Here is a 14,661-nt window from a genome sequence, read left to right as displayed (position 1 = left end):
ACAGAAGCCAAACTGAATCAAACACAGGAGCTCCTTCCCACTGTATTAACTCACTGCCATTTTCTTTTAAATAAAGAAATAGAAATAAGTGCCATTGCTTTCTGACTGCCATCCAAAGTGATGGTAGTGCTTGTACTGTGGGAGCAGGACATCATGGCACAAAAAAGCTTTTATTTCAGAGTAATTTTTTGGCTTTGGTGTTGTATTCCTTGTGTCTGGATATTCATTTTCTTATGCTGATGTGGTGGTCCTGTCCAATGGCAATTTGCTCTGCAGGTACTCACATACCTGCTGGGCTGGCCACGAGGGATTCAATGCACACTCCACTTTCTGCACATTAAAATTATGACATGGAAGAACGGTTTGCAAAATCTAAAGCATTCAGACTGCTCTGTGCAGTTTTACAGGAGAAGCCACAGGACTTTGGGAAATCTACACTTTGATTTGCAGGGTGCAGTACACTTGAGTCAGGTTATCAAAGTCTGTATATTCTGGATCACTTCAGGATCACACACATAAACTAAATGCACAGCCTGGCAAGTGATCAGATCAGGGCACCTGTGACCACACAGCTCAGTCTTGGTTTCATAGCTGAAAATAACGTTCCTTGCTTCCGTATGGTTCCTTATGTTAAGAGGTGCGAGTGCTGACAGCCCCCGAGCCTGCACTGCTCCTCAGGTCATCGGTACTAACACTGGTGGAAATAAGAACAGGAATACGCCCGAGGTTAGTGTGGGGCTTCGGGACGTCTGAGCTGTTTCAATTCTTAGCACTTTCGTTACCTTGCACGGAAATTTGTGCACTTGAATAATCCCTACTCTAAGTCCCCAAAAGCAGGTAACTAAAGACAGCTCAGGAGGCAACGAAGTTAGTGGGGTTTTTAGGGTGTCTTGAGATCGTCGCGTCAGCACGCAGCTGCCTGCAGCTGAAGCATCCACAGAAGTGCTCATGGGGGCTTCTTTGTGAGCGATATGGAACAAAAGTGAGGGTAGTGTCGGCGATTGCCGGGCAGGGCTTACTAAAATCTTTCATTTCCTTACTTCCCAACTGGTAGAAGTAAGTTTTTAAACTTAAGCATAGCTTAAAATTCCTTCCTTACGGCGGCCCGAACACCTGACCCTGCTCCCCTCCGCCCAGCTCAGGCAGCGGCAGAGGAGAGGGAGGGGAAGAGAGGGAGAGGAGGAGGAGACGCTTCCCTGGGAGCCGGGCAGGACGCGCCCGCCGCACGCGGGGCCGAGCGGGGACTCCCGGGCAGCGCAAGCACTGCCAGGCAGGGCGCTCCGAGCGGTGCCGCCGCCATAAACAGGAAACCCTGGGCGGGCCGGGCCGGGCCGAGGCGGCGCCAGGCGCGGCCACCTCCCCCTGTCCGTCCGTCCCTCCCCCGGAGCCCAGGGGCCGCTCGGCTCGGCCCGGCCCGGCCCGGCCCGGCCCGCGGCGGGCGCAGCGCGGCGCGTCCGACCAGGCACCCGGAAAGCCACCGAGGATGAAACTGCTGTGGAGAGCGAAAATGGTAACCGGCTGTCCCGTCCCCTGTCCTGTCCTGCCCTGTCGCGCCGCGGGTCCCGCTGCCCAACGATGCCGTGCCCAGCGGTGCCGTGCCCGGTCCCGGCGATGCTGTGCCCGGTGCCAGGGGTGTCGTATCCGATGCCGGCGATGCCGTGCCCAGCGATACTGTGCTTGGTACCGGGATACGCTGTGCCCAGCGATGCCGTGCCCGGTTCCGAGCAGAGTCCCTACATCACACGTTCGCTGGAAGTTCGGGTGACATTGCATTCTGCTCTATTATCCTCGGCTTCTTATTTGCGAGTTTTAACCGCCACCCCCTCTCCCCCCACCGCTGTAAAGCTGCTTGGGTTTTTTCTTCTTCTTGAAATAATAGGTTTTTGGAAAAGCAAATCACAAGCGCTTCAGATCCCTCCTTGTCAAGAGAACTAAAATGTTGCTGTGTTTTAAATGCTCTGTAGCTTCAAAGTTTCAAGGCTGTCTGCCGAAGTAATTCGAGTTTTAAAAGTGTGAATCCTTCCCTAAATGAAAGGCCAAAGAGATTAATTGCTGTAGAAAAGGGGAGGAAAGAGACGACTGCTAATCAAAACCAAACTCTTTCCTAAAAAGACTTTATGCAACTATGTAAAATATGTGCTAGTCTAGGAAAAACAGTTAAATGGAAACTCAGGGAATCTCGATACCACAGGAAAGGACAGCTTGCCAAGAATATCTCCAGTGTTCCCTCAACCTAAGGGTATCCTGGATTGCTTTGATTATTGTCTTTACTTTGCGCTGCCCATCTCCTCTGCTCTGCTACTCCAGGCCAGGGATAGACTGTGATCAGCAGAAGGGGGAAAACGTTCCTTTCTATCTTATTGTTCTTTCTTTCTCCTTTTCCTGGCAGACCACATTTCAGGATGGGGGTGAAGAGGTAGAAGATGGAGCTGTCTACAATGTCACCCTTAAAAAAGTGCAGATTCAGCAGGCTGCCAACAAAGGAGCAAGGTGGCTGGGGGTAAGTGAGGCTGGCTCGGGGGCATTGGGGAGGGCTGCTCATGGACTTCGGAGCTGTCTCCAGGGAGCTGAATTCCACAGGAATTGTTACAATATTAACTTTTAGCACTGACTGCTCTCATTCTTAAAAAAAAAAAAAGGACAAACCAAATACTGAACTAGTCTGCCTGGGTCATCTGAAATAACGCTCTCCTTGTATTGACTCTTCCTCTTTTCTTGACCTGTGAAAACAATTTGACCAGCTGTGGCCATGTATCAGGTGATTCTTGTTACAGAAATAAGGATTTTAGCTTATGGCTCGAGAAGCTGAACATCTAACAGTTATTTCAGACTGGACTATGGCTTGTTTCTGCTGTTAGGCACCTATCTCACATCTCCAAACAAATAGTTGTGTTATTTTGACTGGTGAAGGTCTCTCAATGTCAGCAGAACTTCCTCTGAACTTAAAAGAGTATTGGTTTGGGTCTTATTTCTGTATTGCTTTCTTAGCCGGATGAGAAATTAATTGCATTTCTGCAAGAATTACAGCTCTGTACTGTTTTTCAAAGCACGAAGGCTTTAATGGTAAGTAAAATCAGCTTGAATGCACACACTTGATTTGACATGCTACTGAGTCCCTTCACCTTTGTCAGGCCAAGTCCACAGCTGATAAAAAATTTCCTCACTTCATTGGAATCAGTGCAGCTGTGGCAGTTGGGGCCAGATCTGAAGGAGGTGCCTATAACTTTCATAGTACTTTGTTTTTTTTCTTTGGGATCAAAGGCAATAATATAAGGCTTGATGTAGAAGCCATGTTGGTATTTTAAAGGCTTTTAAAACTGCCCTGAGATTTATATCCAGTCACTTTCTTGTGAAGCTCCTGTGACATGAAGCAATACAGCAGAACTGAAACCAGAGTCAGGAAAAATAAGCAAATTCTGCCTTGCTTAGAGTCTCCCCTTCTTGTGTTTCCAAGAAGTACACAGAATACTAATCAGAACAGTAATTTCAAATCTGCTTCCTTTGAGTGGCAAATTTCCCATTTCTGCCTCCTGTTTTTACCAGGAAAATATTACAAAGTATATCTGAGCTCCTGCAACTTTCCCAGCTGGTTTTGTGTAAGAGGTGAAGATAATTTTGAACGTGCCTGTTTATGTCCCATAAACATAGTTCAGAAAAGTAGAATTTTTTCCTGCATGGGCTGTGTTGTTCTTTGTAATAGAAAGAGTTTGCCAGGCCTTGGTCCTGTTCTCAAAGGAAGGGAGTGTGTATGTTCCTGAGGTCATCCCCACAGCTGATGCTACCCCTCCCAATAGGAGGACCAGGGACTGCAAGGTTAGGGCAGTGACTGTCAGGTTTCTGTGGCTGCTGTTGGTTTTTTCAGGTCAGAATCAAGCCCTTTTTGTGGGGAAGGAGGCAACGTGTCAGAAATCTGCACCTGTTCCAGGCATAAATCCATGACTTCGGCTTCCAGTCTGGCCTCTTTCATGAGCAAAAAAAAACCCAAACCAAAAAAACCCTCATGTGTATTATTTTAAAATATTTTGGAACATATGGGCTGTTTGTTTCCCTTAAGCTCTTCAGAATATAAAGTGTTTTAAACTCTTCTTGTGATCTTGTTTTATTAATGGCTTTTTTGTCATCCTGAAATCAATAAATAGCCTCTAACCCAGAGCATTATTTATGAAGAGCCATCCCTGCCCCCAGCAGTTTGGCTTTGAAAAGCCAAATTGTTTTAGAACTGTCATCAGGTGACTTGTTTTTTTTAATCTGGAGTTTATAAGGGTTGATGATTTTTTTTTCCTACGCTTTGAAGTCCATTAGCACTAAATGAACAAGGTGTTGGATTTAGCAATATTGGTCTTAATTTTTTTGATGGTGCCCTAAGTTCAGGCTTAGGTTGAAGACTCAAGGTCAACAACCTATTTGTACATCAGCAAGTATTGAGCCTTCACAGTAATAAACATAGTAACTCTCTTACGGATCATATGCATGCCTGGATTTACTTTTTTTAAAATTATTTTTCAGTGTCGGTTTGTGTCCTGTAAAAGTCCACTTAGCAATCTGACCCTTTCTGAGGCACTGAGCTTCTCCTGCTTTGTTTGGGCAGGTCAAGTCTAATAAACCTTCCTTAAAATTCTCCATCTTAAGAACCCATTCCGGGTCACTGAATGGTTGGCCCTGTTGTGACAGAATGAATCATAAGATTCAAACTAAAGCACCATAAACACTTGCCTATTGAAATACAGAAATGTCTTTCTTGTGTTTCAAACTTCTACAACTAACAGAAGTAAAAGACAAACAGGCTGTGACTTAAGCAGGCATCAGCAGTTCCGTAACTTTCAGAAGTGTGAAGCTTTTGGATAATCACTGAATTTCTTAGCTTTAAATTTAATATTAGACATCAAAGGATGCCAATAATAGCCACTGCTTTTGTCACCAAATACTTAGTCACTAAATATTTAGTGAAGCTTAAGACTTTAAGCACTAGAGTATTAGAGAATATTAAAAGCTCTAGTGGGAGCTCAGTATTGTGAGAGATGCTGCACAAAAGCACTGTTTTGACTAAGAAGAATGACTAAGATATTTAAAGAGGATTGTCTGTACACACGTCTTAGCTGATGATTGGTATCAAAGCTTCAAAAGTCAAGTGTGCCTTCTAGAAATATTGAGAGAGAATCCATCCCAAACACGATGGGTTCAACCAGAGAAAGCATGAATGCTTTTTTTTTTTTTAAAACAAAGTGCGTTTTGGTGTCTCCAGGATAGATTTTGAGAGCTCTCCTGAGAGGATCCTGGAGAGAGAGGAACAAGCTACAAAAGCTGTGGAAGCTGAGATACGCAGCCTGACATCTTCGTGAGAGAAAAAGGAATGAGAAACAGAGATTTGTACAGATGGATGGCACACTCAGAAGAAGGGATGAGGAGGATTTGGGGTGGACGATTATAATCGGTTGAATGGCATTATGTCGGGCTAGAAAAAAAGGCATATTGGTAACTGGAAGGGAAGGTTTGGGAGTACAGCAAGGAATTTGAATGATGTGGTTAGAAAGTGAATGTTGTGTTTTAAAACTTTTTTTCAGAAAGAACCTGAAAAATGGGATTCAGCTTCCCTCTGAGGATGTGAATGCAGCCCATGGGGAGGCTGGATGTCAGAGAATGGTGCTATTGTCTCTGAAGAAAAGGCACCAGAGCATATCAGACAAATGTTCTGGGGGGTTTTGATCTTGAACTGACAGCCAGGTACCCGTGAAATGAACCAGAGACGAGTTGAGTCATACTGTAGCCAGAAGCAGATCAGAACAGCCAAACAGTGGCTGTAAAAGTAGATCAGCCACTAAATACCTGAATTTCTGGGGCCAGGAGGAATATGCTAACAGTGTGAATGGCGTGGGGAGGTGAACTCCAGCCGGTGATCTATAGGTAACAGTAAACAGTTGAAAGAGAAGGGGAAAAAGCAGCGAGTAGAGAAGTAAGTGGAGAGATGGGGGGAATTGGGGGAGGGGGAAGAGTGGTGCAGGAAGAATAGACGCATGGGTGGGGTGTGGGCAGGTGGACAAGATTACTAAAGTAAAAGCAAACGAGGTTTTAAAATGCTGTGAAGTGACTATTGTCGAGCCCCCGTTAAGCAGCTGGAGTGCTTTATCTTCCCCTTCCAGGAGTTAGAGAGGGATGGGCCACTGTTGTCCAGCCCTGGGAGAGGAGGGAATGGTGAGGAATGAGCCGCTCAGACAGGAGGGGCTCCCGAATACCTGCAAATGTCTTTCCTATCACAGTCCTTCATCTGGGAAAGAGTGAGGAAGAGACCTACAGTGTGTGAGTATTTAGTGAGGCAGGTCACAGGAAATGTAGCCAGGAACAGGAGTTCCCCGAGCCTCAGTGCCGAGTCTCCACACCTGACATGATTGCTGAGCTTTCAGAGTCCATCCTTGTCATCAAGTTTCTTGCTTTACTGATGGATGACACGGACTCCTCTTCCTTTGAGTCTTAAATATCCAGATAATAGATAAGTACTCTGCTCACTTATGGCCAGGCTGCCTGGCTTCATTAGGCATGGATTACACGTCTAGAGGAGATTTTAGAAACTTGGTTTTTACTTTTTGCTTTCTCTTTTTGGCTACAGCTGAACTTCTGGCTCTGGGGTTTGTTCAGGCAGAGATGGATTCAAAATATAGCTTGTCTCAAAGTGTCTTTAATATTATAATGTTTGGTGTATAGCAGAACATGTTCTTCCAAAATTGTAAATGAACTGCTGTTAGAAGGGTGCTTTTCAATACCTTAAAATGCTAAAAGAGGAAAAAGCTGAAAAGTAGCAAATCTATCACTTAATATTTGTGTGTTTTCTTAACACTGCTATTATTTGAGAATTACCTTTTCTGGGAATTTTGGGGTGTTTTAAAAATAAATTTTTTAATTAATTTTTTTTTTTTTAAATTTTGTTTTATTTAGTGCAAGTGATTGCCTTGCACTGAAAACTGCATGTGACCGCAAGTTTGGCTTCTAAACACCTCTAAAGTCACATACATTGGCAGGAAGCTTGTGCTGGAGAGTTCAGACAGAAGAACATTGCAAAAACTTGTGACTAACTAATCTGTATCCCAGTTGGGACCTGGGACCTCTCTGTGACTCAATCAATATGTCAGAAAAGAAGCTTTAGTCTGGATTTCTTTCTTTCCAGCGCAGACCTCCTAACTATGGGTTGAGATTTAAGTGGTGCCTGGAATCATCAACATTTAGGAAGAAGCAAAACCTCACATTTTCTCTGAGCCTGCTCCTGCCCTCCCACGTGCCCTCCTGAGCCAGCTCTGTGATTTCTTTTTCATCTTACCCTTAGATCCCAGATGTTCTGGTCAAGTGTAGCTTCCTATAGAAGCAGCAGACAAGGGCTTGGCTGATCATTGTCCTTGCTGCAGCTTGCTGTTTTGTTTCTTGATTTAGAGCATGTGTTGGTCACTCTTAGCTAAAGCAGACTCTTTTAATCAGGTTCCCTCAGCCTGTCCTGACTGCCCAGACCGAGGCCAGGGTGTAGCTCTGTCCGTATGTTTGGCAGAAGCAGAAAAGCAGCTCCCAAGGAGCTGACAGGCTCCCTACAGAAACTGAGCTGTGCTACTGTCCACTCCAAAGTCTCTGAGGAACTATCTTGGAGAAGGAAGAAGGATGGGGTGTGCTCATATTGGTTTTGCATGGGGGAAGATGCCTGCTAGTTGCTGGAGATCCACAAAGTAATGTATTGAATGATTTTACCTATAGACATGTACACAGTTATCCAAAAGAAAGCTTTGGCATCTAACTCAGCTTGTCTTTTGGTTTGGAGTAGGCTCCTTCCTCCTGTCCTTCCTTCAGTTGTGAGCGTAGTAGTACCGTGGTACTATTCACAGCCCTTATTAATGACTTCTCATGGAATATTTTTCTCCTCACTTCCTGGTTTAGGCACAGATCTCTGCTCCAGGGATATCCTAAGTAGCAGTCTTGGATGCAGTCATCAGCTTGTTAATAGAGTCTGTGTGTGCAACAGACACTCAAAAATGGAAACTGAGCCTATAAAGTGTTTTAAAATGGAAGCCTGAAAGATTACTGTCCATTACTTTCCTAGTTCCAAATCCAAAATGCATAATTAGAAGGGTGACTGGCTTTGTAGCACAGTGTCATGCTCTCAGTTGAGTGTAAAACCTCTCACTCCAAGCTGCCAAAGTGTGACAGGGTGGCAGTGCTTTAATCCTGTGGTGTTACTAAGGCTGAGTTAGGGCTGGGATACCCCGGCACAGCCATGAGGAACCAGGGAGAGATAGGGGCAGCCTCCCTTCCTGGGGCTGTGCAGAGGCACCTCTTGCTAATGATTCTTATATTAAGTGGAATAACAAGAGTTAAGGGAGCCTCTTGAGCAAAGCTGCTGGAGACTTCGGTTGCTGCACTGGTTGTACCTGCATTTTATATATCTCCCAGCCAGCCTGCTCATGGACAAAACTTGCCCTTGGCATACTCTCAGTTTACCTGTGACATATAGGATTAGAATGACATCCTGTGCTATAATTGCTTTCCCCTGGGAATTCCTCTGACAGCCAGGATGACTGTTTTTTTAAACTGTGCTACTTGGATGCTACAGGTTCTCCCTGAATTCCAGTGCCTTAACTGTCTTGCTGCTGACATCGCTGAATGTTATCTTGCTTGCTTTTTTAAGAAGCAGTAAGTGAAAGGAATAACCCCCAAATTTTGTTTGCTCTGCAAAGGAACTGGCACTTTCTTTCTGAATGCTAGATCTAGGTCACTTGTTGGTTAAGGAAGAGTTGGCAAGGAATGTGGCGATGTGTCATCGGAAAGCCTGGAAGATGCAGCACATGAACTGGACTGAGATGCTGTACAGAGAACAGCCCTGGAGAAACCATTAGTTTTACAGTTTGGGTTTTGATGCCTTCATTTAAGGAACAGGGTGAAGCATTGCAAGCACGTTAGTCACACTTGGATTTAAATTGAACCTTAGTAAAGCTAATTAAAAATATGTGTGTAAATGCATGCTTTGAACTTGCATCTTTTACTACTGCTGTTTTTTAAATATATAATTTCCTTTAGCTGTAAGGGGGTGCAGCTGTGTGAAGAAGCCAGCACAAAGTAGTCAGATCATGCTTAGCTTCTTGGAGAAAACGGGGTTATTTTGTGTAACAGGTAAATAAACGCTAACTTGGTGTGGATCCTGCTCTTGCTTGTCTTTGTGTAGTCACTGCATAGTGTCTTGTAAAGCAGAGGCAAAACGTGTGATGTCTAGTGTTAGTAGTTAGTATCAGAGATTGTAAAAGATGATTCCTAAAGGGAATTGGAACCTCATTACTGAAGGGTTGAGCAGTTCACCAGCACTTGTCTCTGTGAAGGTGTCACAGTTTGCTCCTGCAGTCTCCCAAAAGTAGTTTTGCCCTTGATTGACCCCAAAAAGCTCTATATTCAGTGGCCATACAAGTGCTTCAGAAGTGACTTGTAATTCTTCCTGGGTAGTACACTAGCATGTAGGGCTCAACTCTAAAGTCTGTGTTAAGTTTTTACACCTTATGGAATAAGAATTTTATTGATGGATGAGGATGTGTGTTTTGTTTTAATTTTTTTCTTTTCTCTTATATAAAGAAAGTTTTAAAGCCATAGTGAGGAATTATATGTTTTGGACATGGAAATCCATTTACTGTTTATGGAAATCCTTTTATGTTGGACCAAACTGAACTCATGCTAATGCCTGAATACTGTAGTTCAGTTTACCACCATGCTACCAATAGGTGACAATTTAGGGACTGCAAGGAAAGTGGGAATATATCCAAGTGAATTGATAATTGAATTCTTACAGCACCTTTCACCCAAATTACCTTCAAAGCATGGCTGCAGATTTTCTCTAGACTATGTTGGATGTTGTAACATAGCACAAAAGTAGGATTTGGGTAGGGATTAAAATTCAGCTTTGGTGGCCTGGGTTTGGGAGATTCCCCTTTCATTGGGGAGGTGGGAAAGAGATGGGGAAAAAGTGTTTCTGGGACGATATGACTTTGAAAAGGCTGGGGTTTTGGGGCTGCTGAAGGGTTTGAGCATTAAAAAAAGTTGAGTGACATGGATTGGCTGTCAGAGCTGCATGGTAATATTTATTTAGTGGCTTTATAGTGTTATCACATGGATATCTTCTTCACATGTGACACTTGCAGCAAGGAGCAGCTGCTTAGCAAGGCACAGCAGCACATGGAAACAATTTAGGACCAGAAATGAATTAATTTAAACCAGCTGGGGAGAAGAGCTGGACTTCTGAGAGTCCAGAGTTCTGTGGAAGCATTTGCCCCCCATGCAACAGCTGTTGTGAAAGGAAGCTCTAATATTAACTTACAGCAGGGAAGGGGGGAATGAAATGAAGCTTAGAAAATATTGTTAGGGAGATGACAGCAAGTCCTCATTCATTTCTGGTGCTTGCTCCCTCATCTCAAAGGTAGGAGAACTAGAAAGGGGATCCACAGGTGGAGAGGGATTTGGAGACACTAAAAACGTGAGGACTGTTATATTTATGTCTTGGTGCAGCTGAGGTTGATGTGCAAGTTTAACAATAAATCCTCACAGGATTGAGGCTCCATTCTGGCAATGATTAGGAGGATATAGGAGAAGCATTCAAAACAGTGAGTGGAGAAGGGACACTTTATCTCCAGGGTGGTTTTGAAAGCAAGGGGGAAAAGAAATTAGTGATTTTATATTGCATGTAATTAACCTGAAGGGACTTGCTGCTGGCAGAAGTAATTGAGTCCAACCAAGTCCAGGAGGATTCAGAAAGGATTGAACATTTATATAAATAATGAGAACAAATGCATGTGATTCAAAACACAAGACATCAATTTTTGAGATTTAGGTATAAAATGAACATGCCCTGCTGCTGAGAAGAGTCTTTTCCTTTAGGCTGGTTATTCTGAATGTTATGGGTGTTATTTCTTCACCTTCCTCTATAGCATCTGGCCATTGTTAGAGGGGGGGAAAACCTCTATAGTTTAGTTTAAAATGACAATTATTATTTGTGGCTGTTTATAAATTTTTGGTTTCAATTTGTTTGCAGCAAATGTTTAATGAGGCAGAATAAGATTGAACATAGGTACTTATCAAAAGAATCATGAGGACTTTAATGCCCAGGAGGTGTCGGGGCCATATTGCCACATAGTAGAGGAATTTGGTGTGGGCTGGTTTTCCAGCAGCCCTGCAACCTCCTCCTCGTTAAGGAGAACTCTGAGTGCTCAGATCTTGCTCTTTTTTGTGTGTGTAAAGCACAAGTTTGCATCTGTGCAGTTTTAGACTCTGCAAAAGTAGGAATTGTGTGGGTTGCCCTTTGCTTTACCCCATTCATTTTCACGATAGCGGCTTTAAAAATGAGGCAGCTTGAGCAGAGCAGGGTACTCTACATGTGAGCTCCTCAGACCTTTTATGCAGTGGAAGAACAATGTCCTTTGACTTGCTGTGGTACCCTTTATTTATACTTGGCAGAATTGTTTTCTTTTTGTTGTCGCTTCCAATCATTGTGCTGAAAGATGTAATGTTCTGCCTACTGCAACCATTCAGGTCTTTTCTCTGATCCATGTGCCATCATGGGATCTCTGAGGGTAGAACTTTCAGCAGATTTTGTTCCTAGCCTCTCACATTTATCTCCGTTTAGTTGCATAAGCCATCTGTTGCACATCAGAGCGTAGCTCACCTACAGCAGGTTTGGCAATGAAAATGAGATTTTGGCAGCTCCACCTCAGGTGTGAAGCTTTGTGCCACTTTGCGTGGTGGCATTCACTAACCTTTTGCTCTGCTGGGTTGCAGACTGATGGAGTTCTGACTTTTTCCTCTGTGCCACCTCTATGGCTGTCCCGCACATGGCTATGACACCAGCCAGCAGCGCTGCCCTTGGGCCACAATGGCACTAAGGAGGTGTAGGCATTTCATGTGCTTTTGTGGAGTAATCCTGTTATTATAGTGTTTTATTTAGTCTATTTTTTCTCTTATATTCATCCCACCTTTTTTGGTCTGAAAGCAGTTTAAGGGATTATTTTCTTTTCCCCTCCCACCCCTCAGCTGCTTTGTACAGTTGCCTTTCTCCCTATGGAGACTCAACCTTTATTCCAGTCAATAGCCGTTCCTTTCTGGGGAGTCCATGGGCTCTTTGTGCAAGTAAAACAACATGTTTTTATTACAAAGTGGCATTTTCCACTTTGTAATAAAATGAAAGATCTCAGAATGATTGAACAATATGGAATGACTGAATGCTTTGAGATAGCCCTTGGGTTTCATACTGAAGACTTGTGGTAGATCTCATTAGACTGCCAGATCCCAATGGCTCATTGTTAGTAGCTATAAATCCTAAAGCAGAAATAGACATCATGTTAGAGCTATCTAGGGTTTTATTCCCTCCTGAATATAGTTTATGCCCCACACAAGCTTGCACACAATAAATTGAGTTTCTGTTTTGACTCGAATCAAGTGCAGAATGTTCTTCAGTTGTTTAGAGTATTCCTGTGGATAGAACTTGTCAGGTGAGGTTCATAACATTTCAGAGATGTGTTGATGTTGGGATGGCAGACAAGTCAGTACACCCATCTGGATTAGCTGTAGTCTGCAGTGCAAAAGAGATTAATTAACTAAATGCTCCTGAGGTGCATTTGGAACCTGGTTTAAATATTCCATGCAAATAACAGCAAGAAAATTATGAAGATATGCCTCTGCTTTTGTTTGCTTGGTTTGTAGTAATCTCTGGCTGTACCTCTGATGCATTTTGTGTTTCTTAAAGTAGTAACCCTTTAGGGCACGGCCGGTGTCTTTGGTTTGGAGATGGCAGCCATTGTGCTGCTGTTGGAAATGCCCCATGAGTAACAACAATGTGTTTCACTTGGAAGGCAGATCTTAGGCCTTTGCATTCCTCCCATGGAGTGCTTCAGATTGATTCTGGCTGTGCTACAGGCTCCTTGCTCCCTGGAGCAGAGAAAATGTGAATGAACTCTTGCACACTTATTTAAAGCACGCGGCTTGCATTCTTCCTGCAAAACCAGGCACTTTATTCGGGAAAACATCAAGTGGTCAGAGGGAGCAGGACAGGGGAGAGCAGAGGTCAGAGGGAGCAGGACAGGGAAGAGCAGAGGCTGTTAACTCCTGGTGGGTAATTAAACAACAACCCCCTCAAAAAAGAAGAAAAATCAAAACAACAGACAGCAAATGGGGACAACTTCTTATTTATCTGGCATTTTTTGCTCTTTTTTCCCCCTTACTTGTGAGCTATACTTATTTTGCATTCTGACTCAATACTTCTGCTTAATTATGTGTTTTGATTTGTGTCCATTGCCTGAGGATTTCTGTCTGAGTGCAAGGCAGCATTCTTAAACCAAAACACAAATATTTGCAGAGGGTTTGGGGACAGCTCACACCATTTGTGCTGGGGCAAAAGAGGAGGGTTCATGACTGGTGCTTTAGTTAGGAGAATGCAGTAATTTATGTAAGTGTGCAGTAGTTTAGTTGTCACATGCTTCTGTTTGTCTGCTGACATGCAGAATTTCTCATAGAGAAAATGCCTGTACAACTGGGACAAGGATGTTGCCATCGCTTGCAGACACGCATGTAGCCAAACACAGTCACTCCCTGGCTCTGTAGGGGTGTGTGTGTGCAGGAGAACACCAGACAATGCCATACTCCATCCCTTGTAATATCTAGATAATATAGTAAAAATGCAGTTTGTCCTGGATTTATGATTGAGTTAATATTTTTGGACTCTTTCAGCACATAAATAAGTATTCAAGCTGGTAACACTTAATATTAGGAAACATTAGCTTCCTATTACTGCTTTTTCTACTCAGACACCACCCTGGAGATGCCTCTTAGTTTCAAAACAAAGAGTAGTAAAAAGCACAGCCATGGAAATGAAGTTTATAACGCAGCGTAGGTATGTTTTCATGATGTGGTCATAAAAGTGGTTACTGACTGCTAACCTATTTCTTTTTAAAAAGCTTAGAAAAAATTGGCATTAGAGATTGCTCACAGTAATTATTATGAGACATGTAACAGCATTCCTTGGGTATTTGTTGTTCCACAGAAATACCTTGTTCCCAGATCAGTTTACTTTAAAATATCAATCAGTCTTCTGCTAAGTATTTTCTCCTCTGTCAGAAGGCATTTCATCTCCCCACACCTACAGGTTTAATTTCCAGCTATTCATACTATTTATAATTTATCACTCTCGCCTTGTTGTTTATTCTGGATGCAGGGGCAGTTTACACTGATTTCCTGAGTCAGTATAAATTTAATTTCTGTGTACTGTTTGAGCAAGCTTTACAGTGTGAAAGGAGAACCAACAATACAATTAGGATGAATAAAAGCATTTTGGGTTATGTAATATGCATTCATGCTACTATTATGCAACAGAATTATTACTTGTGGCATCCTTAAATCCATTTTGAATTTAGCACTGCTGCCTGCTGCCTCATACAGGACCTTCTTTGTTTCTACTGATGGAGCAGAAAGTGATGATGAGCTCCACAATTAATTTAAATTACATTTCTGGAAGGAGATAAAAAATAGTGTGACTTTTCACAGGACAAGTGAATACTTGTTGGTAGTCAAAAATCATGATACCATATGAAATCTGTCTGATTGTGTTAGTGATAATATCAGTCATCCCCTCTTTTTGCTACGCTTGGTGTTTATTAAAAAATGACA

At 43.1% G+C, this 14,661-nt stretch overlaps 1 protein-coding gene across 2 annotated transcripts in view; it reads left to right on the top strand.

The window, feature by feature from the left end:
- Positions 1-1,397: 1,397 nt before the first annotated feature.
- The window catches only part of RGL1 (ral guanine nucleotide dissociation stimulator like 1), a 54,882-nt gene continuing 41,618 nt past the window's right edge, over positions 1,398-14,661 (top strand). Inside the window, exons 1-2 of one of the 2 annotated variants that reach the window (XM_032117823.1) lie at positions 1,398-1,510; positions 2,390-2,500. In XM_032117823.1, coding sequence (XP_031973714.1) covers positions 1,484-1,510; positions 2,390-2,500 — 138 coding nt within the window. In that variant the 5' untranslated portion in view covers positions 1,398-1,483. Of the gene's footprint in view, positions 1,511-2,389; positions 2,501-14,661 lie in introns of those variants that run through there. The other variant, XM_032117824.1, reaches the window with a different exon arrangement.

This window comes from Corvus moneduloides, chromosome 9 (genome assembly GCF_009650955.1).
Source record: "Corvus moneduloides isolate bCorMon1 chromosome 9, bCorMon1.pri, whole genome shotgun sequence".
Taxonomy (NCBI): Eukaryota; Metazoa; Chordata; class Aves; order Passeriformes; family Corvidae; genus Corvus; species Corvus moneduloides.
This window is presented reverse-complemented; position numbering and strand designations above follow the sequence as displayed.